General features: G+C 35.1%; 1 protein-coding gene across 2 annotated transcripts; it reads right to left on the bottom strand.

Moving 5' to 3' along the window:
- Positions 1-1002: 1002 nt before the first annotated feature.
- Positions 1003-22131, bottom strand: LOC127967983 (4'-phosphopantetheine phosphatase-like). Of its 2 annotated transcripts, none has more exons than XM_052568762.1 (19): positions 21964-22131; positions 21465-21559; positions 19066-19274; positions 18810-18993; positions 18601-18693; positions 18340-18493; positions 17858-18039; positions 17532-17613; positions 17353-17453; positions 13090-13245; positions 9293-9405; positions 9005-9092; positions 8654-8805; positions 8516-8571; positions 8057-8106; positions 6641-6745; positions 6437-6537; positions 3116-3184; positions 1003-2996 (listed from the first exon to the last, which is right to left on the bottom strand). In XM_052568762.1, exons 1-19 carry the CDS (start codon positions 22079-22081, stop codon positions 2765-2767), a joined length of 2340 nt encoding a protein of 779 aa, XP_052424722.1. In that variant the 5' UTR covers positions 22082-22131; the 3' UTR covers positions 1003-2764. The 2 variants fall into 2 exon arrangements, with proteins under 2 accessions (XP_052424722.1, XP_052424723.1); XM_052568763.1 differs by having other exon boundaries at positions 21477-21559.
- Positions 22132-24758: the final 2627 nt, after the last annotated feature.

Here is a 24758-nt window from a genome sequence, read left to right as displayed (position 1 = left end):
TGCTCAGAAGTAAAATGAAAAGGGGACCAGCAACAGGGAACTTTTTTGTTTAATCACAAACTTTAACACAATCTAAACAAATTAATTCAGTAAAAGTTAATAGGCTACATTTAGGCCTACTAATGTATGTTGCTTGCATTGTGGCATTAATTGTTTTCTCAATTTCCTTTTTAAAACAACGGTTATATCATTAATTTATGTTTAAAAATTAATAACTTGCAGAAGTCAGTGTACCACAAGGTAGAGGTTCCATCTAGAAAATTGTACTACATCATATGCATGTTATAACAGTGTAAACCTATATCAGTATATGTGAAAATACCCTGTGAAGTACTAAGAACAGTACTCAACAAAACCTTTCTAAAAGACTGCTACTGCATCAGTCAAAATGCTGTACTTCCAGTCCAAAAAAAAATTGTCTGTTTATGACACTTGTACATTGTAGAAATTTCCTTATTCAGCTAAAATAAATATAATGTGTCTGGTCATGTGATCCACGAGACTGTTCAGGTCAAGAGGTTAATATTTGCTGGTTAGCTTGGTTCATCAAGCCCCAGTTGGTAGATGTAATTACACCATATGGACAGAAGATGAAAAAACGGTCTCTTCTGGCAGCCCATCACAACTTTTTGGCAACATTTTATTTTAAGGTGTCCTTCTTAAACGTTACATGTACTTACTATTACAATTTCTTTTAAATATCCATAATCAATTTACATGGAAGTAACCCTAAGCCAAGCTCTAATACTAACCTTAACCATAGTAAGCACAAGTAGTTAATTAATATTACTCCGTACTTAAATGTATAATAACACTTTAAAAAGGACACCTTAAACTGAATTTTACCCTTATATTTACTTCTTATGTTATGTTATGTTTTGCTAGTAACATATAAATCAGATTTATTGCAAGATAGCATAGATGTTTAACCAATGCTCTGCCAAGTCCTTGGTCATTTTGTAAAAGTAATACAAATGAAGAAATAAAAGACATACGAGCTGATTGAAGACATTGTAAAATATATTTGACATATAATTATATATGATTGTCAAGTGAGCATATGTTTTTCCCCTAAAATCTCGAGAATGCATCAAGATATGCAAATAAACAGTACTTTCTATGTACAAGTTTACGTTATATGTACAACTGATTTTACAAAATTTCACAGAGTTAATGCATTAGTAAAGTACGTTTGGCCAAATAATAAATGAGGACTGTACAATCAGCTTTAGTCTGAGAGAGATCCTTGGTTTCTCTGTGATAAGCATATTTCAAATCTACCGCCCAAATGAATGACTCCTGCAGGTAAATATTCTAAACCATTACTAAAACCTTTAGTCAGAATGATGTTGTATACACTGTTTAAAATACTGAAAATACATATCCTGTCAATCTGTATGAACATTTTTTTTTTTTTTTTGGACCACACAAACACATGCACGCAATACAAACACACAAGATACATGGAGAGAATCAACCAATCAATCAGAATGAGAAAAAAAAAGCAATTAACGTGCTTCTTACTCTATAAGAGAGCCCTGAAATACTGTGCCTTAAAGTTCAGTTCTCCAAAACTAATCACTGTTTTATACATTGTCTCAAACATTTGAGATTTTTTCTTATTCACGGAAACACTCACAAATTGTCACGCTTCTCAATCGGAAAGAGCTGTGATAGTGAGGCAATGCTGTGCTGTAGAACACTGAAATGGGTTTTAGATTACAAAGATTTCCACAGATGGCAGAAAGTAATTATATATATTTAAATATATATATATATCACAATAAAATCTGCCTTTAGCAAGAAAGGTAACTGTTTTGGACTAATTATAATACAATACTGACATCTAGTGTTAAAGGCTGCATAACCCATTATAAAAACTGCCTTTTGTCTCTTTATATTAGAGTATGTCCCAGAAATTACACCTCTTTTGTGACATCTGAACAGTGGCCATACAAAAAAAAACAAAGAACTAAAACTATAACCCATAAACTCTTACTCAAAGGATAAGTATTCTACTTTGTTCAAGAAGCTGTTATTCACTTCTTTTGGGTCGCCATTGATAATGTGTTAAAAGAACACAAAATCATTGTCACTAAGAAATGTTGTCATGGGAACAGAGGTGCTAGTCATTAAAAGACAATGCCAGCTGGATGAGATATGATTCAGTATGGCAGTAACAAACGCAGTGAATGAAATTAGAAACAAACCAGCTTAATTTGAAAGCAAAAATTAATCTTTTATCAAAAAATGGAGATACACAAAAATGCTCTTTTAAAAAGACTAAATGAGAAAAAAAAATCTGCTATGTTTTCAATGTTTCAAAGGAAAAAAAACATTTAATAAACAGACATTTATACATTTAAATATACTGTTAAATCCAGCACGGGAAAAGTATAAGACCTCATTACTAGGACTAATTCAATTTGAAAACTGTTCATACATGTTATATTTGTCATTGCAATCCATCCTGAATGCAACAGAGTATCCATCAGCAACCAAATCTGGCCTGAGAACAATAAAATTCAAGCTCATCAAAACAAAAAGGCCCTACAGTTGTCATCCAATTGTTGTGAGAGAGGCTACATCAGACGTGCACATTCAATTTCAGAGCAGGCACACATGACTGCCCCTTATTGATTAAAAACAAAAAAAGAAAATGAAGCAATAGCAAAAGAAAACCCCAAATACAATCATTATGTCAATCTCAGGAAAAAGCACTAAGGACCCTTGCTAATGCTATTTTCTTTCAGCACTAGCCATTTTAGCTCTTGATTTCCCTGATGTTGGAAGGGACCTCGTATTTGAAGACTACACTGAAGATCTTGCCTCCAAGACGCTCGGCCAGCCAGGAGTTCTTTATGACGGCTAGTTTAAGGCTTTCGCAGCTGAGCATGGCGTAGTAGTTGGTGTGGATGGCCCGACCCATTCCTTCAATGATCACCAGATCTGTGCCACGCTCCCTAACGACTGTGGCCAGGACTTTGTCCAAGCGACTGAAGAATGAAAAACAAAGAGGGAGACCATGGTTTAAAGCAGAGGGAACTCGCATTACATTGGCTCTCTGTTTCACTCCAGTAAATGAAAATACAAATAAGGATGAAAAACATTATACCTCAAGTCTAAACAAGGAGAACTAGAACCATTCTGCACCAAAGCAAGTCTGTCCTCTTTGAGTGCAGTGCTGAAAAAGAGAACATAGAATTGTGTATTGGTTCACAGCATTTATTTTTCAAAGAAACCTCTTTAAAAGCTTTAACCCTTTAAAGCCTACTGTATCATATTTGATACACAGCATTCTATTGCAGGAGTCGGCAACCTTTTTTAAATGATGTGCCATTTAAAAATTTTCAGGTTTTCTTATGCATTCTGTATTTATACAGTTCGAACACAATTTTTAATTATGTGATTTCATTTTCTAACTCAACTTAGCTTCATTGTAGGGTTCTAAGAAAATATTGATACACGTGAGTATCGCGATATTTTGTTTGGCGATACTGTATCGATTCTCAAAAACGTAATATCAATATTTAAAATAAATAAATAAAAAGATTCATGCCAGTTGTTTTGTTTAGAGTTTATTTCTGGACCACTAGATGGCAGTCTTCATCTCTGAACAAATCCTGAGTGACAGGAAATACTAGCACGCCACTAATGTTAGCTTTAATGTAGTTCGCTGCAAGTAATGGAAGTAGAAAGATTTGGTCCAGTTAATGTGTCATTGTACAAAACTGAAGTGTGCAGTCATTTGGGCTTTTGTGCTAACATCCAATGCGGAACTGTGGCGCTGGTTCCGCTTTGGTTCCACCACTCTTCACAACCCGTGTGTAGAGGCTGCCGCGGGGCGCAGCCATAGATGGGAGGGATGCCCCACGGTTGCAGCTTTCTTTCATTTTGGGGGCGTTTTGGTGTGGCGCTCGCGTCGCGGTTTCGGCGATTCCACGCAGAACATAAATATAAACTGTAAAACTTGTGAAAGTGGAAAGGTTCTTATGACATAGTATGTCACAATTGTAAACTTAAACTGTGAACCATTTAAGCCGGGTCTAAAACTATATTTGTTCTTTTTATAAAATATATTTTATATGTATTATACATTTAACTAAAGGATCCTAGCCAAACTACGTCAGACTTCCTACTTCCGCTCAATTTAATTTCGCTTCTGTACTCAGTCTGAAACAGCATCAGAGCTTTCTGTTTGCCACCGGTCTGGAAACAGCCGGGCCAATCAACGAACAGAGGGCGGGCTGAGAGCCGGGACGTAGATGCTAAGCGCCGAGTTTTACATTGTAGGTTAGAGAAATCGAAAACCGAAACCACCGCAGAAATGGGAAACGAGACACGGGATGCAATTCGCTCTGTTATGGAGAACATTCAACTCTTTTTCAAACTGCAAAAGTCATTTACAGCCATGTTCACTTCGGTATTTCGCTCGCATCATCATGTGTTTACAACAGGTTTACAGTGGAAGTTCAATCATAGATTTGAGTTCGATGCATGATGTGTGTGCTTCGATGTGGCTGTACAGGCGAATAACATACGTCATAACTAAACGTATCTGATTGGCTTACGGGTAACCAATGATTTTAAACTTCAGACAAGCGCCCCCTAGCGAGAGAGAAAACACTTCTCTATTATGCCATTCCAGACTCTGTCTACGAAGCAAAGTGAAGTAGCAGAGTCTGGTATTACCAGGCTAAAAGGATCCTGCAAGCAATATAAATTTTTCCCCCTTACTGCACAAAAAGTTGTTCAATAACGTTGAATGTTACAGGGACTTGTTATTGTAAATGCAGATCCCACTCTGTTCTGGTTAAACAATTTTTATTTATTTATTGCTAAGGTTTGCATATGGTGGTGTTCTTAATGACAGCTTTACTTACAATTTATACTATTCCTAAAATAAGAAATACCCCAATACATCCTCTTGCTTGCAGTATCACAGTGTACCGCAATATATCGTATTGCAACCCTGTATCGTGACATGTATCGTATCTCCAGATTCTTGGCAATACACAGCCCTACTTCATTGTTTGTAAAGAGAGAGACAGACGCATACCATTTACACATATCTCTCTCTCTCCTTTTCCTTCTCCCTCTCCCTCTCAAAATGACCATAATGGAGAAAAAGAAATTGAGTAGTTTGCATCACTGGATACAGCTGGATACATTTTCTATCGTAAAACGTATCATTAAAGTTGACTAATATTAAATTATTTGCAGCTTCATCAAGATTTGCAATTGCATTTGGATTACAGTATGGTCACATTTTTTGCGTCCATGTATGGAAAACACAATTGAAACAAGTGAAAATACAATTTGCGATGCCTTTTGAAAATGGTCCAGAATATCATTCCATACATGTGCACAAAGGCTGCTGTTTTCATGTGACATCATCTATACTCATATTTAAATTCTACATAGGTGAGAATGAGAATGAACGCTTATAATGAACATGGATTTGCGCAGCTTGTCAGTTAACAATGGCTCCGTGTAGTAATAGCTGTTCTAAGCGTAATCACGCACCTGATGGAATTTACCACTGATTAGATAACCGGCTTTACTGACGAGATGCACATTAATTATCAGACGATACATATCGTGCGCCTCTACCTGAGAGGCGTGTAAAGGGCAGGTTTTAGTGAAGCGCAGCAGAGCTTCTGGCTCGACAGTGGAAAGCCTGCTCTATTCTGGCTTTGGTGCTACTGGCCCGAGGCTATTAGACCCGCCCGGCCCGTTTGAAGCCCTGGCTCGCACTGGCCCGATAGTGGAAATGCAGCTAATGAAAGCTGCCATGAATTCCAGACCTTCAGTCTCAAGGTCTGGCTATGCAAGACTAGGGGTTGGGTATTGTTTGAATTTTATCGATTCCAAATACAATTCTGCTTATTGATTTTGATTCCAATGTGGTAAAAAAAAAAAGGAAAGAAAAAAAGTCAAACATTTAGATATCAAATATTTATTATGCGCCTCTTTTCGCAAAACATTTAATTGCTGCTGAATACCATGAACTGAAATCAGCCGGCTACATAAAAACTGGATTAAATTGAGATCTGTTTGTGTGCAAAATAGAACGGCACGCTTCTGGATAAATTGAGAGACTTTTTTTTATGAAGGTTGTAGTTCTCTCACAATTCTGAAGAAAAAATAGAAAAATGTATCAATTTATGAATAAAATGATTTAATGATTACTGTATAAATCAGTTTTTGAATTAATCTCGAACTAATTATTCAAAGAAAAATAATTTTCCACCACTTAGAAAAAAAAGATGTGCACACATGAATTGATAGGTGGAACTGAAAGTTTAATTTTACAACAATGGTCAGATTCCTGACCTGAAGAATCCAATTCTGTAATTGGAATTGATTTTCGATTCCTAACCCCTAGAGACTACACAATTTAATTTCAACCCTGGTAAAGAGGATGAGTACTCACTGAATGACAGGGTCCATGGCAGCTATTCTCTCCGTTAGGATCTGCAGCTCACTGTTAGTGACGTCATTGAGGGCAGGGCCTGAGTTACTGGCAAGAACAACCTAAAAGCCAGCATAATTGCATATGTAACTAAAAATGTGAGAACACACAATAAAAGATTTAATAATTAGGTTTTTTAATAATTGTGAATTGTTGTTGACTTACCTCTGTGCCTCTGATGAGAAGTTCTCTAATGAAAGGGAAAACCCCAAGAATAATGTCTATTCCACTATTATCTACGAAAAATAATGCACATTTATGAGGAGGACCCTGTAAAAGAAAACCAGTAGGTACACACAATCAGGACCAGGAAGACTTTGTAGATTAACATGCTTTCAGACAAAAATGTTAAATTCTTGGTATGCACAATATCCTGAAACAGATGCAAAATATATGTTTTCTGTAATGTTTAAAAACAGGCCGGGGTAGACATTGATGCAACATGTAAGTATAAAAAGTTACTCCACATTGTCTGTCACTGTGTCCTACCCAGTTTTCAACAAGCAAATTGTTTTGTTAACATAAGTAAATAAATATACTGCAAAGCAGCACATTATCAATATCTATAAAAACATAACAGAGTCATAAGAAAAAAATATTCAACCCATACAACTGGTATATTTACTAATAATGACTAATATAATACACTTATGTGCACCTAAAAGAACTAGGACAAAACATTTGTCCACAAAAATTTACCCTTACCATCGTTCAAATATTGAAGGTCAAGTAGAAACATAATGACATTGGTTTTACTGATTACCTTTTAGTGAACTGGATTTTTGGAACTTTTAGTTTTGGCATAAATTAATGCAGATATCTGATGTTTTGTTTTTAATTCCTCCATAATTCCTCTATATCTACAATTAAAAGTACATTTTTAAAATAGATAAATAAAATGAATCCTGTTTTTTCACTCTCCCTTTCTCATACAGCAAAACTGAAAAAGTCTGTCAGAAGTATCATTTTTATTTTAACACATTATTTAGGTATTATTATTGTTATCATCAAAATATATGCACAAAATATATATAGTTTGCACATGTGTTTTTGTTTAATATTGTGTACAGCTTTATCATCAAAGCTTTGATCATGTTAATAATTTATAAGCCCTTGAAATTTGCATACTAAATGTGATACAGTAGCTATATTTATAAATGTACATAAACTATATTTATAAATAGACACTGTAATTGTTTTACACAATATTACAACAAATGTTTACTGTAAGTTATGAGAATAAAATGTTGCTATAATGTGGTAGTGTCCAGCGTGCGATGCCAAACAAGCATTCTGTTTTCAATCAATTTATACCCTCAAAGGGACGACGTATTCAAAAATGTTAATAAAAAAATAAATGTTACTTTTTTATTTTATTTTTTTTAATCATAAACTTGTGTCCTAATAAGATGCAAAAATTCATTTTCTAATGTCTCTTTATGGGCTTGGCCTTTTTTAGGGTTAAAATTGAAGAGATATTATATCACACCTGGTTAGGACAGAGTGCATGAATGCAGCTTACTATGAAGTTCAATATAGCACTTGAGAGGCCTGTTAAAGACAGTCGAATTAAGATCTGACCTTCAGTCTCTCAATCCACTGGTTGTAGGCATCCACAAGCCATGGCCTCTCTGGTAATAAGAAATGTATACAGATTAGATATAGATAGAAATATAGATAGAACAAATAATATATTATAGTGCTGTCAAACCATTGATCGCATCCAAATAAAAAATTGTTTACATAATATATGTGTACTGTGTGTATTTATTATGTGTAAATAAAAATGCACACACATGCATGTATATATTTAAGAAGAAAGTTACGTTTATATTTTAAATATATTTATTATGTAAATATATGTAAATAATTATGAAATAAATACTGTATGTGTATGTATTTATATATACATAATAAATACATGAATGTAATCTGTAAAAACTTTTATTTTGGATGCAATGAATCACGATTAATCATTTGACAGCACTAATTATTATTTGTATTATATTATTTTTAATAGTTTAAAATAAGTTTTCATACCTTGTAATTGCAGTTTTGCTTGTTCAAACCCAAACTCTGGATCTGATTCAAGCACGCTAAAAGAACAATTAAAGGTGAGAATAAACCCAATGTGTGTGGAAAACAAAAAATGATTATAAAAGTATAGCATACACTCACTCTGACACGGCTTTGGCTCCCCAGTCAAAAACGTTGCCAGCCAGGAGGCCTTTGACCAAAGTGAACTGTCTCTGTTCCCAGCTCAGCTCCTCTACAGACTTCACTACTTTCAGATAGTATTTCAGGGCCATGTCATTCTCCTTCTGCTTAATCTGCAGACAAACAGAGATTCAGATGGAGACACACAGATGCATAGAGATAGAATCTAAAACAATCTAATTAAAAAAATAAAATATATATATATATATATATATATATATTTTTTTTTTTTTTTTTTTTTAAGTTTTTAATATCAGACTATGGGGAACTGATGAACTGATGATGAAGGATGATTCAAGGTTCATTGTAAACCTTAGAGTAGGGGTCAGGAAAGTTGAACTCGTTTAAACAGTGTTCTCTTGTGTCTAAAAGACTTCTGACGGTGAGGGATCCATAAGCACTAGAGGTAAGAGGAGAAGCAAGCTCCATTAGAAGAGAGAAACCCTCATACAGCAACACTCAAGCACACACACTACAAGACTGACTAACTCATAAAACATCCTAATATCTACTAAGATCCTGATGAATATTAAGCAACAGATATATCAGTCCAAGCTGAAGAATGAATCCTTAAGACTGAAGGTTCATGGTAGCTCTTACAAAGGCTGGTGCCGAAGAGTCTGGAGTTTATGACGATATTTCTGGCGAAACTTCTCTGCTCTTTCCACAGCTTTTGGTTGGTCTTTCTGGCTAGCTATGGCTCGCTTCACCACCTGTTGAAAAACAAAACGAGTTCATGAACATTCATGATTTTTTTATTTCTCTAAGTTTTGTTGTGGAAAAATCTTAGAATAGAAGCATTGACATTTAACAATACCAGAATGGATCTAATGTACTGCAAACCTGACACTTCTAACCTTAACTTCTAACTACACAGAACGATTGCTTACTGAATGAACAGTTAATGAACAGTGCTCTCTTCCACCCTTAATACTCATGGCATGGGTGCGCCACAACAATTCTCGCGTCCAGTGTAGACATCGATAGATAAATTTAAAATAATTATAATAAATAAATAACCTAAACCAGTGGCATTACAAGATGGAAATATAGACTATAGACTGCCACTTTTAATCTTAACAGCTCTTAACGCAGAGTGTGCACTTGGATGGTTAGATGTATGATGGGCTGGTGTATATATATATATATATATATATATATATATATATATATTAGGGGTGTAACGGTTCACAAAATTCACGGTTCGGTTCGATACGATACACTGATGTCACGGTTCGGTTCGGTTCGGTTCGATACGTTTTAGATACAGCAAAATGTAAAAACATCTCAACTTTTCAGAATGCCGCAAGCGCACCGCGGGTCATGTGACAAGAACCAACCAATCAGCTTCATCCTTTCCCGTAACAACGTTGAGAGCTCAGCCAAGATGAAGGAACAGCTGATCATAGTTGTATATGGATTGCAATTTTGAAATAAATTCAGTAGCAGAGCTACTGCAAGCGATTTTTAGAGCTGCAAATCCATTTATCCTTCGCTGAAATTTCCGCGTCTCATGGAGAGAGCACGTCATTGTTGCTTAGCAAAGACAGACGCCTCATGAGCGCTTCTGCCCGAGCGCTTTGGAAAGGAGGAGAAAGACGCGCTTAGCGTTTTCCATGCGTTTTTAGGAGAGATATGTGAATGGCCCCTAAGGCGCTCGCTCACTCAGCACGCGCTGAAGCCTCGTTGCAAAATGTCTAATGCATTTAACAGACCAGAAATATAAGATCCTAAAATAACCAACAGGTCTGGTGTTTGGGTTGGATTCCCTGTAAGCTATAGTGTCTAAATGCTGCAGGGATAGTTTGCTGCGTGCATGTTTCTCCTTTTTTTCGTCTTTTCCCAGATAGTACTGACGCATATATCCCAGATATTCCCGCTGGTTTTTTTTTTTTTTTTTTTTGTAATCCCGCTGGTGTACCCTGTCATGTTGCAGATGCGACATACCGTTGTTTTTTTATCCACCACTCTCTTGCCATCACCATTATAGCTTAAAGGGAATCCAAAGTGCACCCAAACACCAGACCTGTTGGTTATTGGAGGATCTTCTCATTTCTAGTCTGTTAAACGCATTGGCTATTTTGCAACGAGCCTTCAGCGTGTACTGAGTGAGCGAGCGCCTGCTGAGTAGCCTAACATAAACATATAAGATGGTGTTTTTTTCTTCTTCGGGAGTGTCAGGGGCGTTGCCTGTTACGTTGTTTGGGTTATTGGGCTACCTTGTTGAACGCATATCATTATATTTCTTTCTCTCTCTTTTTTTTTTTTTTCAAATATAATTAATTACTCCAACGAACCGTTCGGTATACATAATGCGTACCGCGTACCGAACCGAAAGCGTCGTACCGAACGGTTCAATACGAATACGCGTATCGTTACACCCCTAATATATATATATATATATATATATATATATATATATATATATATATATATATATATAAAGTCTTAAGCTCTTTCCAGCATTAACGTAATACTGCTTTTTTTTTTTTTTTTATCATCTTGTCTCAGTTATAAATTTGACTGGTAAATGATAAAGAATTATATTAAAACTTGTTTTGAACAGTTTCTTTGTCATGTGAATATTGATTTTAAGTAGGGGGGAGAAAAATCTATTTAAATCGTAAATCTGCACAAATTTCCGCAAGCTAATACCAGTACCACACAAATTACAAAACATTATTATAAGCACACCACTGTGAGTCGGGCTAAAGTAAGGCAACAGTTTTGAACACTGGCTGGTTATGTACTTGCTCAAATTTTGATTTTGCAAAATATAAATTTTTATAAATCGGACTGCAGCTTTAAAGGGACAATAAGTAACTTTTTAGGTATTTTATTATCTAAAATCAATATTTTTATTCATAAATATGCCCTCAATGGTGTACAATTACCTATGCCAATGTTTAAACTAATCCTTGTAAATGAAGAATTTATTATCTTTATATACATGGGACGGGTAGGTCGACGGAGGCTTCCATGTAGTTCCGCCATCTTGCAAAACTATAATAGTAGAGAGGGACAAAAAGTACTAAGCCAACGCGTTTCCACAACGCGTTTTTGGTCAGAGCCAGAAACGCAGGTGCAGAGCAGTGAGAGGCGCTTGAAACTGCACCGGCAAGTTTAAAAGTCTGGATTGCATTCTTATTATGGACCATACATATGCCGCGCCACAGGAGAAGAAAACATAGTCGCCAAAACAGTCAAAAATAGAACGTAAAAGGAAACATGACCGTAGATTACAGAAAACAAGAGTTAATGTCGGGGAAGCTTTTTCTAGGTGGAAAGAGCTAATGCTGGATAAAGATTTCAAAAGAGACGCTGAAGTGGCCTGTTTTCTTCTCGACAGGTAAGTCAGTGTTACAATCTATATTATAATATTTTTTTTTATCTAACAATGCATATAATTCAGAAAATATAACGAATAAATTAGACATAACTACTAATTACAATATTTCATGTTTTCCACAGTCAGTAATTCATACTGTAACATTCGTTTGTTAGTTGTCATGTTGCAGTTTGTTTGAAATAACACACCTGTTCACCTGAAGGAAAACTCGACGAAGTGTTATTAGAAGACATCCTGTCAAAGCTTTTTGGTACATATCGCCTACCGTAGATGCAACGCGCATTTGAAAAAGCGAGGTGCTGGAGAGCAAAATTAGTTTGAATGCAAAATACAATTTCACCACTAGATGGGAGTAATTCCTACTTAGTGTCCCTTTAAAGTAATAACTACTTTTACAAATTTACCAGGTTATTGACACCAAAACACCTACATATCAACATATACCTGACCAGAAAGTTATTTCTGTCTTGTTTCTACATTTTAACAGAAATTCAACTCACATTGGGTGGTTGTTGCTAAGAATAAAGCCATGATAACATTAGACTTTGAGCATGCAAAATTTCCTTGAATGCTGCTTCAGTCGTTATATGACATTATCCTCTGCAGCGTTTTTTTAACAACTTTAATTCAACACAACACACAAAATAATAGATCTAAAATGTAAAAACATACAATTTCTTACAGTGCTGCAGTTTTTAATTTATGTTGTTTTAATTCAGCTACAAAGTTATGCTATGACGTATCGATCTGCTGTTGGTCACATGGTTTCATCTGATGTGAATTCGCAGGTGAGATTTCACCAAGCATGTACTTTGGAATGCAGCAAAAAACAAAACTTTTCGCATAGTTTTTGCATTTCCAGTCTGATGCATTTGCAATTACGTCAATGGACGAAAAGTACAGTGTCAACGCTTCTTTAGCCACAAAGTTGACCGCCCTTTATGCGGAGTTGTGAGATTACATATTTATTTTCTAAAAGTTTAGCATAGCAAGTTAATAATCAAAGTCGCAAAATGAAAGACAAATATACAAAGCCTGGAGGACTTACCCCATCCAATGCCTCCTCAAAGCAGTAGAGCCAGTACTCCCGAGCCAATACATCCTCAGTCAGGTCCACAGTGTCTGGAATATAAGAGGTTGGATCCTGCAGCAAGGGGAGGTTGACTAGCTGCCTTTCCAGACGGTCCATCTCCAACATGTCAAACTGGAGACAATGAAAAAAGAGAAGTACGTACTCACAATGCATTCAATGGCAATTTGTACAATCACTGACACAGGAAAGGCTATAACTCCACAGCAGACATTGGAATATACAAAGAAAAGGTAAAAAAAAATAAAACCAGCATACACACCTAACTTAAAGCTTCACCCAGGATATAAATATTCATTCTTTCCTATAGAAATTATTTTCTTATATGCTGAAGTGTTACATTTTTGTAGGCCAACCCAGAAGTTATCATTACCTTGGATTCCTTGATGGAAGTGAAGGGAAAATATGTTTATTACATTTGAAATATTGATATTTTTCTTAAAAAAACACATGGATTTGCTTTAGTGGGCCTTTATTCATGCCCCGGAGCCGTCTGCAGCACATTTTATTATGAATGCGCGTACTTTATTTGACGACTTGTGGAGTGTTCAGCTGCAACACCCACTGACTGCAATGATAAAGCTTGGAATAGCCAGGAGAATTTTTAATACAACTCTGACTGGATTCAACTGAAAGAAGAAAGTCATATACACCTAGGATGCTTCATGGGTAAGTAAAACTCTAATTTACATTTTTGGGTGAACTAACCCTTTAAGACCAGTCATGCTGCTGCGTTCTGAATCATCTATAATGGTTTGATTGTACATGTTGAGACATGTTGCCAGAAAGTTGTTTAGAAACATTCCGTTGAAAAGGGCCTGAACTTCCTGACATTGTGCAATGCAAACCTGCATGACTGTACGGTCTCTGCAATGTGGTCTTTAAAAGGTCAGATGATCATCAAAGAATACCAAAAGATTTCTGACTAAACTTGATGGGATTATTGTTGATAAACCTAGCCCAGCTGTTTGGTGAAATTAATACAGTCAAAGTGTCAGGGATAATAAAAAGTTCTGTCTATGTTCAGTTAATTTTGTGGAAATAAGAAGTTTTGGCAGTGTGGACCATAACAGAAAATAAATAAAAACAGAGACTGATACATTTTTTGGATGAGTTTTCTTATCAGTTGAACTGACATTTAATATTGCAAACAATCTAATTCATCCATGCACAACAAACAAAAAATATCCTTAGCTTGTATTTACCACTAATATTATTTAGGGATGCACGATCATAATTTTTGGCCGATTCCGATACCGATTTTCTTACAAGCAAACTGACTGATTCCGATACCAATTTTAGTTTTTTTTTTAATCTTTAAGCAACAAGCCAAGAAAGAAGGAAAGTGTGCAAACAAGATGTTTATTTGGTATTTAATAGGCCAAATTGGCTTTTGGCTATTGAAAACAATAACCGTAACCATCTGAAATTAACATCAGTAACTGCACAGTAAGTAGCCTACATTCAATACAAACATAGATGGTACAGACATCAGCATTAAGCTTTTGTTTTTGAATTGGGTTGAAACTACAGAGAACTGGCCTTAAATTAAAAGTTTAACTGTAACCATGTGAAATTAAATGCAATAACTGCATAGTTCTACAATCCAAACACCACAATCAACACACATTCAGATGTATGAAGATGTTTCTAAATCAACATTCAGAATTTTAGTTTTTAAATTTGGTTTAAAAAAAAAAAAAAAAAGGACTTTACCAGTGAGACTAAATAAAAGTATGCTATATAAATACATTATTCCAAAATGTAAAAAAATCTGGGTAATGATTCACATCTATATGTTTTTAATTGAGCCAATAAAAAAATAAAAAAATATTGTCTCAAGTTAAAAAAATATAGATGTGAATCATTACCCTAAAAATTTTTAATTGGATGAAACACTTTTTTTCAGTGTGCTTCAGCAGGTGATTTTAAAATCAAATTAAATCGATAGAATTTTAAGGTAAAATAAAAATAATCATCCTATACAGGGGGGGTTGGGGGGGGGGGGTTGAGAATAAGACGATCATGTAAGGTCTATAGCCAGAGATATTGTCAAAATCATTAAATATTATCATTATTAAGAGTATGTGGCACTTCCAAGTAATGTAGGCCTTTTATTTTCTGGCTATTATTATTAGGTTAATTTTATTATTAAATTAATTTAATAATTTTTTGTTTTTACTTGAACAAAAACTGAAAGACATTCACCGGCATAAGTTTGACTCGCACAAAGTTTGCACGTTGCTTGTATGATATCCACTGGCTCCCCTTCATGGTTTTAAAACAGAAAAAGACTATTTCCAATATTGCAATGCACCCGAGCTACAACCCGAATAGTCAGATGTGTTGTGAAGACGCTCTTGGCTCTTCCTTTAACAACGCACTGAAACACGGCAAATAAACCCAAATCATTCACAACTTTTTTATTATGGTAATATTCTCATTCTAATATTATGTTTATGGCATTCCCAATTATAGTTATTAATGTTGTGCATTGCTGTTCAAGCTGCGTGTGCTGAAGCTGAAGAGCTGAATGAACACCAGTAAACTGAAGTGCTGCCATCTTATATAACATAGGGAAACGCTTCATATATTTAGATATTTATACAACATAAATATAATATTACAACTTACATATGTACAAAAAGAGCAAATGCACACGTGAACTTGAACTGAAACACGGAAATCAAACGGAAAGAAATCATAATGTTTTATTAGAACAGTGTTCTCATTATAATGTTTTATATATTTGTTTATATATTTGTCTATATATATATATATATATATATATATATATATATATATATATATATATATATATATATATATATATATATATATATATCTCGATCATCGTTATTAATGTTGTAAGATGCTGTTTCAGCTGCAAGCGCTGAGCTAAAGATGATCACCAGCAAACTGAAGCACTTTATTTTTTCTATTTTCTATACGCATTCTATTTGAGAAAAATATGCATAAAATAAAAACAATACAACGCACAATTGCACAAAAGAGTGTAAATGCACAAGCCAACTTAACTGTGCTAGTCATGTGGATCTGTTGTGGATGCGCTCTTCTCTTAACAACGCGGGCGAACAAAGATTTAGTTACATTATTTTACAGTAGCTAATAATCTCATTATAATATGACAGACTTGCCCAGCACGTGTTTCCAATGATATTTCAAGTAATTAAAAACCATCATGGTGAACAGTGTGCATCTGAAGTGTCTCTGCAGGAAATAATGCATTATTTATCGGCTCTAAGATATCGGCCAAATTCTTATCGGTTCGATAACGACAACAAAAATGTTTACATTTATCGGCCGATAACGATATGCTGGCCGATATATCGTGCATCCCTATTTGAGGCTATAGCCCAACAGGGCCATTAACACTGATGCAAAAGTATCCAACTGCAGAACTACAGGGCTGCTAAATGGACAAGGCGGCAATGTCTTGAGACACATCTTTAAGAGCTAAACTTCTTTTAACTTTACACACAGTCTTTATGTGGCACTCATCTGTGAGACACTGAAAAAACAATGACAAGCAGTGCAACAGATAAAGATGTCTGTTTAGTGCATGTTTGCATTGCAAAACAAGCAAAAAGCAGCACAGTGGAACACAACGATGCATTCTGTGTAAAGGGGTCCTTATAGTGCAATCAAAATGATAGCTTTATGACAAATTTCCACAGCAGCAACTGTCAAAAATACCAGACAGTGAGTTCTCATCTACAAATAGATAATTTGCACCATTTACACTCATGAGTAATGTGCATCATTATATCCATTGCAACATCACATTCATAATGAAAAAAAAAAAACCTTTTGAAACTGCTAAAAGACTAAAAGAGGTTACTCTTGGGGGGAGGGGGGGTGGAAAGACCATGCAAAGAAAACCACAAGAAAACCTGGATGCAAATGTACTTACTGGAAACTGAAGGGAAAATATTAGGGTACAGATAGAGAAGATGGATGGATGAATGGACGAATGGAGAAGAGGAAAAGAAAAGAAAAAGAATAGAGATGAAATAAGAACATTACAGAGAACATAAAATAGCTCATGAAAAATAAGTAGCATGCATCTCAATTGGCCAAATCCATAAATATAATAATGCATTTAAAATTTAACCCCAACTACAATCTAGTCTTTCAAAAAAAGAAAAAAAACACTGCAACAACAAATTTACTCAAGGCCTCATCTTTTGTGCAAATTACCGTTCCACTACGAGCCCGCTGCACAGGATTCAGCTCTGGAGATACACTCATGAGACCAGAGCTGCCAGCATAGTTCTCTCCCCAGCTGTACTGGTTAGGATCTAACACAAAGAAACAAGTAGGTTAAACTCACTGCAGCAAATAATAACCGTTTGATTTAGTATACAGCAATAGCTTACTGTCTTCTTCTGCCCCCTTCAAAAAGGCCCCAATAGCACCAAGATATCCTTCATGTCTTAGAAATAAAGCCTGGACCTCCCCCTACAAATAAACACAATCCTTTATCCAAAATGCTCACAAAACACAGCAATATGTAACAATATTTATATCCTGAGAACGTAAGTTATTACTGTATTATACATGAAGAAAGAGAATTAGCCTGGGGCAAAGATAAATTATAAATATTTGGCAATTTGAAAATATTAATCATTGTATCAAACACACACATAATCATTATTGATACAGTATTCTACAAAATTACAATCAAGAAAAAAAGGTTGGGCACCTTTGTGAAGAAATTGATGCTATAGGTGATGGTGTGCATGGTAACGGGATGTCCTCGAATGAAAAATCCTCCAAAATAGACCCTGGTAAGGTTGTGCAGTTTGGCATAGAGGCAGGCAAGCTGTCCAATGTCATTGCTTATCATGTGCAGTAGGCTCTTTGCCATGTCTTCTTTGGAGAACTCTGAGCAATATACAACAAAATGCCCAAGTAAGTGAGATCTGCCATGTTAACTATTCTTTGAATTCATAGTGCAAAACAGTGCAGATGTTACTTTAGACCTTAAAAAGTAGCATCTGCAACTCTGTTACACTTTCCTCATGTACGCCTGTGTGAAACCAAAGACCTTTGGCTTCATTTCACATTAATAACACTGCAAACTAGGTGAAGGGTCAAATGACTCTTCCTGGGTGAGAAAACAGGCCATACGATAAACTGCCTCATGTTACAATCAAACCACTTTAGTTTATTCTTCTGCTTTACCTTTGTCTGTGGTGGCTGATTTCCCAAAGCTACTTGCAATGAGGTCTCCAGTTAAACCCAGGGACCCGTAAGCACCTCCATAGATGTCTTTAACAAGCATATCCACATTTGTGTGTTGTCCTTTGGATGCTAACTGCAAAAGCTCATCAAACCTCTAAGACAGAAAATGAGAAGGGATGATAAAAAAAACTAATTAAGTGAAATTAAGAAAAAAAAACTAAAATTTTGAAATTCCTAATAATACTTCACATAATGACGCACCTTAGTTTTTGTAAGTAAAGCTCCAAGACCCCAAAAAGTGCCACCACCTATAGAACTACCACCAATACGCTCAAATTTGTCCTCTGCTTCAACCTTCAAAAACAGGACATGGGTGCTCCCTTTAGAAAGTCTGCAAACTCAGGGTTTTTGTTTTGTTTTGCGAGTACATTGCAATAGAGGCATCTAGATCCAGTGAAGTACAGATATACCTTTACTATTGAGACTCCAGAGCCAATATTTATAAGCAGGTAGGGGAAGATGTCTGGATGTGTATTTTGGAACCGAAATTCAGAATCAGCATGTTTGGCATACACAAAAGCTTCATGGGGGATATTCTTCAGAACAAAGTTGCATCCCTTGATCAGACAAGTCATTTCATCCTCTTTGTCCACTCTAAGAGAAAACAAATCCTTGAACTCAAAAAATTTCTATATCATTCTCAGTAAGCTATAAAATTTCACTTACTTTAGCTTTAACTTCTTTTCTATCAGGTCCTTGAACTTGTGTGCCCCTCCACCAGTTGCTTTTATGACTTTGGTTTCTGTGTTGACCAGATGGTCTTTAATGAAATCCAGGCAGGTTTCAATGTAAGCATTCTCAAACTTGATAAAGTGAAGACGGGCAGTGATCTCTTCCTGTACAGATATCTCATAAAGAGGGTCGCCTTCTGTTTCCTAGAAAGAAGTAACATGAAAAAATCTACAATTAAATAATTTAAATAATTTAATAATCGAAATGTTAACTCGTGTTAATGCAAAGAATCTTAAAGATGCAATAGGAGATCTTGGAAAATGTTAACATTAGCCTGATAGCACTGAAAGCGAATATCCCACCCTCCCTGCAATCGCTGTTCAAAGCCACGCCCCCTGAACGCATGCTCACCGACCAGAATACCAGACATAACATTACTACTATAGGTTTACATCAGCGGTCCCCAATTCCAGCCCATCATGCGTCATTCACCAGCGAGAAAGCTTTAAAAGTACTACTACATTCCTGGGTATCTTAATATTTAAGACTACAGTAAAATGCATATATGCACATTGTACATCCCTGTACATCTTAATATTTAAGACTACAGTTTACACTCATGCACATTATTTTGCGTTCTATATTTAATTCTACAATATACATTTTTTATATTTTATTCTTATATTTTTATTGTTTACTTTTATTTCATTCTTACATAGCTTTATTTATGTATATTTTAATCTGTGTTGTTTTCTTTAATAATTGCACTGTCCATGGAGTGGACCAGACTCACATTTCACTGCTAGTTATATATGCTATATATAATTTTGTATGTGACGAATAAAAATCTTGAATCTTGAATCTATACCTGGAAGGAAGACCAGCTTGTTGATGTTTGTCTTAATTTCTCGCTCTGTCTGCACAGCGTGCGTGAATGCGCTGATGATGTATCCTGTCTGAGCGAACAGGGTGCGCAGAGGTATGCAGTTACATATGTTGACAGGCATGTAGGAAAGCCATTTAAAAACGCTCGGACCGAGTAATTTGATCGGATGTACATTTCTTGGTCCTACGCCTTCCACAGAATATATGAAAACAGATAAATACATTTAGGCCACTTAACTTAAAGGGACACTCCACCCCAAAATTTACATTTTGTCATTAATTAAATTGTGTTCCAAAGATAAACGAAGCTTTTACGGGTTTGGAACGACATGGGGGTAAGTGATTAATGACAAAATTTTCATTTTGGGGTGGAGTATCCCTTTAATGATTGCTATAGAGATGTGAAGAAACTTTCAACCAGCATAACAAAAAACTATTCTGAAGACAATCACCTATTGCACCTTTAATATAAAGCAACATCCATGAAACCGTTTTATTATATGTTCTTTACACAAACTATTTTTTTATGAACTCATCACCGTTCTTTGTTAAACCCAAAACTAGGGCTGCACGATAAACGGCTTTACTACACTGCACATGACAATATAGGATTTAACGTGCAGCCCTACCCAAAACAGTTCCTCTATGGCGCTGCTTTTAAATTAAAAAATTACCATTATCATGACCATGAGAATGCTGTGCAGTCAAAAAGGGACTGCAATACATCCAGCAACACCTTGATAGACTGGCATCATATGCCATTAATGTCGTCTATAACAGTAAATGACCACTATGCTCTTTAACTTTTTATTGAGAGATATTCCACTGAGAAATACATACTTACATGACGTATTTCCTGTATTTAACTCAGGTGTTCAAGTGGATGTGAAGACTGCAAGCGCATGTAGGACTTTTAATTAATCAATGGAACATGCTTACAACAAACTACTGATGGCAGATGGACTATTCTGATGATGCTTTTCATACCCATAGCCCTTGACAGTGTATTTTACTTGGCAGTCTATGGGACAGTCTTCCAGGTTTTCATCCAAAATATCTTAAATTGTGCTCTGAATACGAAAAAAGCTTTTACGGGTTTGAAACGACATGGCTGTAAGTGATTAATTACACAAATTTCCCTTTGGGGTGGAGTATTCCTTTAATGGCACTTCATTGGCATTTTTTTTGTGAATTCATTCTCAAGTGGCCAAGACTGCAAGTGTAGGTATTGGGACAGGCCCAGAAACTCTTTTGGATGGACTTTGTGCTTTGTAACTTTGCAGATCTTTTCACGGAAAAAAGCAACATTATGCACTAAAGGAAGTTGAAAATGTAAACAAGAGTAATAGGTGTCATATATGTATATATATATATATATATATATATATATATATATATATATAATATTTTTTTTACTTTTTGTAAAGTACATGACTTTCTCATTAGATTTTTTGACACTCAAAAAAGGCCCCTTATGTTATGTGTAATCATTTAAGAGAAAGTCTTACCTGCACGCTTACCTTCGCTGAATGATCAAACGACCTGACTTTGGCAACTTTATGCTGGACAGTGGAGTAATATGCCAGTTTTGTCAAAGAGCCACCTGTCAGATAAGATGAGTTAAATGGTTTCTTTGTTCAATGTTCATACACATTTAACATTCTCTCATACGAATACTATTATGTTATATTACATCAGATTGTTTAGGTTTATTAAAACATGTTTGCACTTGCAGCCCAGTACTACAAAAAACTTGTCCTCGTTCCGCTTGGCTATATTTCTCTAATGAAGATTATTCAGTGGATGTTTACTGCCTCGAAGTCTTCATAAATTATGTTGTGTAGTGTTGTTATTCCTCAAATGTATTGAACAAACTGTCAGATTAGCAGCACGCGCTAACAGGTTTGAACGCAGCCCTGCCCAACAAACTCTGACACGTCCAAACTCCACAAGTGACTCTACTACGTTTGAGAAAAAACAAGGGTACGAGTTTGCATGTTATAATACCTATATCTATAGCGAACCTCTTGGCGTTCTCTAAATTGCGGAAAATTTCATCCGGGGGTAGTGTGATGCTCTTATCCATGCTATGGGATCCTCTATCCGCCCCGCTAGACAGCGCCATCTTACTGCGATTGTTTTGCAAACTGCTTCGCAACGTGAATGTCCCATCAAAGCTCAGAGTTATGGAGTTAAGGTGAAATTTTACAGTAAAAGTCCCATTCATAAAAAAATTATTTTATTAAAACTATTATATAAAAGGAAAATGTTTTCAGTCGAAATCAAGTAAATCACCAACATCAAGACGTTTATTAAATTATAAGATTTCTGATAATTAAATGAGGGAGTACAGTATTTAATATTGAAAAAACACTAACAGTTAATTAACACTTAATAATTTGCAGATGCAGCTAGAGTCACAAACCAAATATATCTATATCTATATATATGCTAATTATTAACTGAACTTTTTTAGATGATGACAATTTGCAATCTGCAAATAATCTTGTGAGCAACATGAAGGTGTTTTCTTGATTTGCTGGTGCTTTTTCTATTTGCATATGTTTTCTGAAGCTGCAGCACGTTGATCTCTCTCGGCCACCATATAAATAGGCTAGAAATCGGCTAAATAAATAAACTAATAAAAATAAAAATAAATATATGTAATATTTAGACAGACTGACAAACTTTAATGTCATTCAGTGATTCAAAAACCTTTAGTGAAATAACAAGGTGAACCATAATTTCAGTGTGTTAACATGCTAAACATATTAAAAAGAGACATTATATTGCATTAGCTGTTTTATGGCATATGGAATTTTTCATCAGGTTGCTATTGATTAGAGGAGCATCTCTGTGTCCCAAATGTTCATACTATCCATCCTATAATAATATGTGAGATTAGAAATAGTACGGTGTCCGGGAGATGATATGGTCTGTTCACTTCGTTTTGTTCTGGCCACGACATAATAACTTGTAGGGAATGTGATAATATGTTGTGGCCAAGAGATTTTAATTTGTGGTGACGTCTTCCTTATGTAATGGCCTCGAGATGCTATATTGAGGGAACGACATATTTTTCTTGTGTCCATGAGTTTAATGCGTAAACAAACCTGCGTGACCATAGCAACCCAGAGATTTATTCATTAATATTTTGTTCTGAATTAAGAAATTATTATATTATTTATTATAGAAATTATGTATGATTAAATTATTATATTAACCATATGACTTGGCTACTGGACTTTATTACGTGCGATAGTCAGTATTCTAGCATCTAGAGGCCACGACATAAGGATGTAGTTATCTTGACAAAATGATCTTGAGGTCACGACATATATGACAATCCCACGAGTTAATATGAAATTCCCACTAATTAATATCTGGAGGCCATGACATGTTATGTTCACGGGAGTTATTATGTTGTGGCCACGATAAAACTAAGTGAACCAGTCAAGAAGGCATCTCCCGGGCACCATACCTTTTGATTATCATAGACTGTGGTAATAACAAAGAATACCCTTAAAGAAACTTTGGTAATATATATTTTTTTTACCTATATATATATAATATACATAATGTTATCTCTGATAGCCTATATTTAATCTGCATAAGTTTTATAAACATCTGTTTGGGGCATTAATTTTTAAAGGCATCATTATGCAGAAAATAGGAGAAAAGTTCTCCAGATAAAGACCCCCGGCTGGCAGATCAACGTGCTCCTTCTTTTCTCTCCAGTACGGTGGGAAGTTAAATTAAACTAAATATTGAAGATGTTAACTGTGACAAGATGATTGTCAGCCCAGTTTACAGTGACAGGGTGCGTTCAACCAAAGACTATAAAATACTTAAGTGTGTGTGTTTATCGTAAGCAAAATTATATTCTCTTATAACTCAGGTGCTTTCAAATATAGTAATAATAATAATAATAATAATAATAATAATAATAATAATAATAAAAAAACAATTTTAATTCCTTTTCAAAGTGTTTGTTTATTCACAATTCATTTTATTTTTCTAAAGTTTAGAAATCAGATTCTTCTGTTCATTATCATATTTGGGACAGATCATCACAAGTTCAACTGTTCTTTGTCTATTACCCTATGTCATGTTTCCCTATTCTGCACAGTGTAAGAGATGTATGTTCGAATCTAAATTTTGAGTTTATGGTTTTTTCTCTTTTATGCCTAAACCGGCATTTCTTTGAATGTCATAAAACACCCTGTTCGATCCTCCTTCAATTGTTTTTGCTCTTTATTTGTTGTTTATTTTATTTATACTATTTGTTTCAGTCTACCTATATTTAACTTTGATGTTCATATATTTTGTATATATTTGTCTTTGCACTCCCATCTCCTATATTGTTTCCTTTTCCCCCACATGAGTTGTTTACCATAATAGTTTTTCCCATCATCTGAATCCTGTAAAACATTTGTAGTGTTTTAATCAAGATGTCTGTTCTACTTCCAGTATGTCCCCATGGGTTGCCACTATGATAGCATAACCCTATTACTGGGAACATCAAACACGTGTGTGTTTGTGTGTGTGTGTGTGTGTGTGTGTAAACATACATTTAATGTACATGTAATTAAATATGTAATGATAATTAATATGTAATTAAATATGTAATAAATATGTATTTAAATGGGGGGGGGGTCTAGTGCATTGAATTCAGAAGCCAAGGCTGTATATTTCTGGTGTATGTTTAGATTAAGATTGAGGTTAGGGTTAAGATTAGGGTTTGATCAGAGTTTAACCTTATTACACAAGTAAATCGTCTCATTGCGACCTTTGTTTTGTCG

This window comes from Carassius gibelio, chromosome B11 (genome assembly GCF_023724105.1).
Source record: "Carassius gibelio isolate Cgi1373 ecotype wild population from Czech Republic chromosome B11, carGib1.2-hapl.c, whole genome shotgun sequence".
NCBI classification, from domain to species: Eukaryota; Metazoa; Chordata; class Actinopteri; order Cypriniformes; family Cyprinidae; genus Carassius; species Carassius gibelio.
Note: the sequence above shows the minus strand (reverse complement) of the source record. Positions and strands in the feature narration are given on the sequence as shown.

Excerpts from the sequence above, each read along its gene's own strand:
- LOC127967983 (XM_052568762.1), bottom strand. The coding sequence starts at position 22,081 with ATGGCGCTGTCTAGCGGGGCGGATAGAGGATCCCATAGCATGGATAAG. Across the intron at positions 18,994-19,065 it reads GAAAAGAAGTTAAAGCTAAA|AGTGGACAAAGAGGATGAAA; the intron begins GTAAGTGAAATT and ends GTTTTCTCTTAG. Across the intron at positions 8,107-8,515 it reads AGCAAAACTGCAATTACAAG|AGAGGCCATGGCTTGTGGAT; the intron begins GTATGAAAACTT and ends TCTTATTACCAG.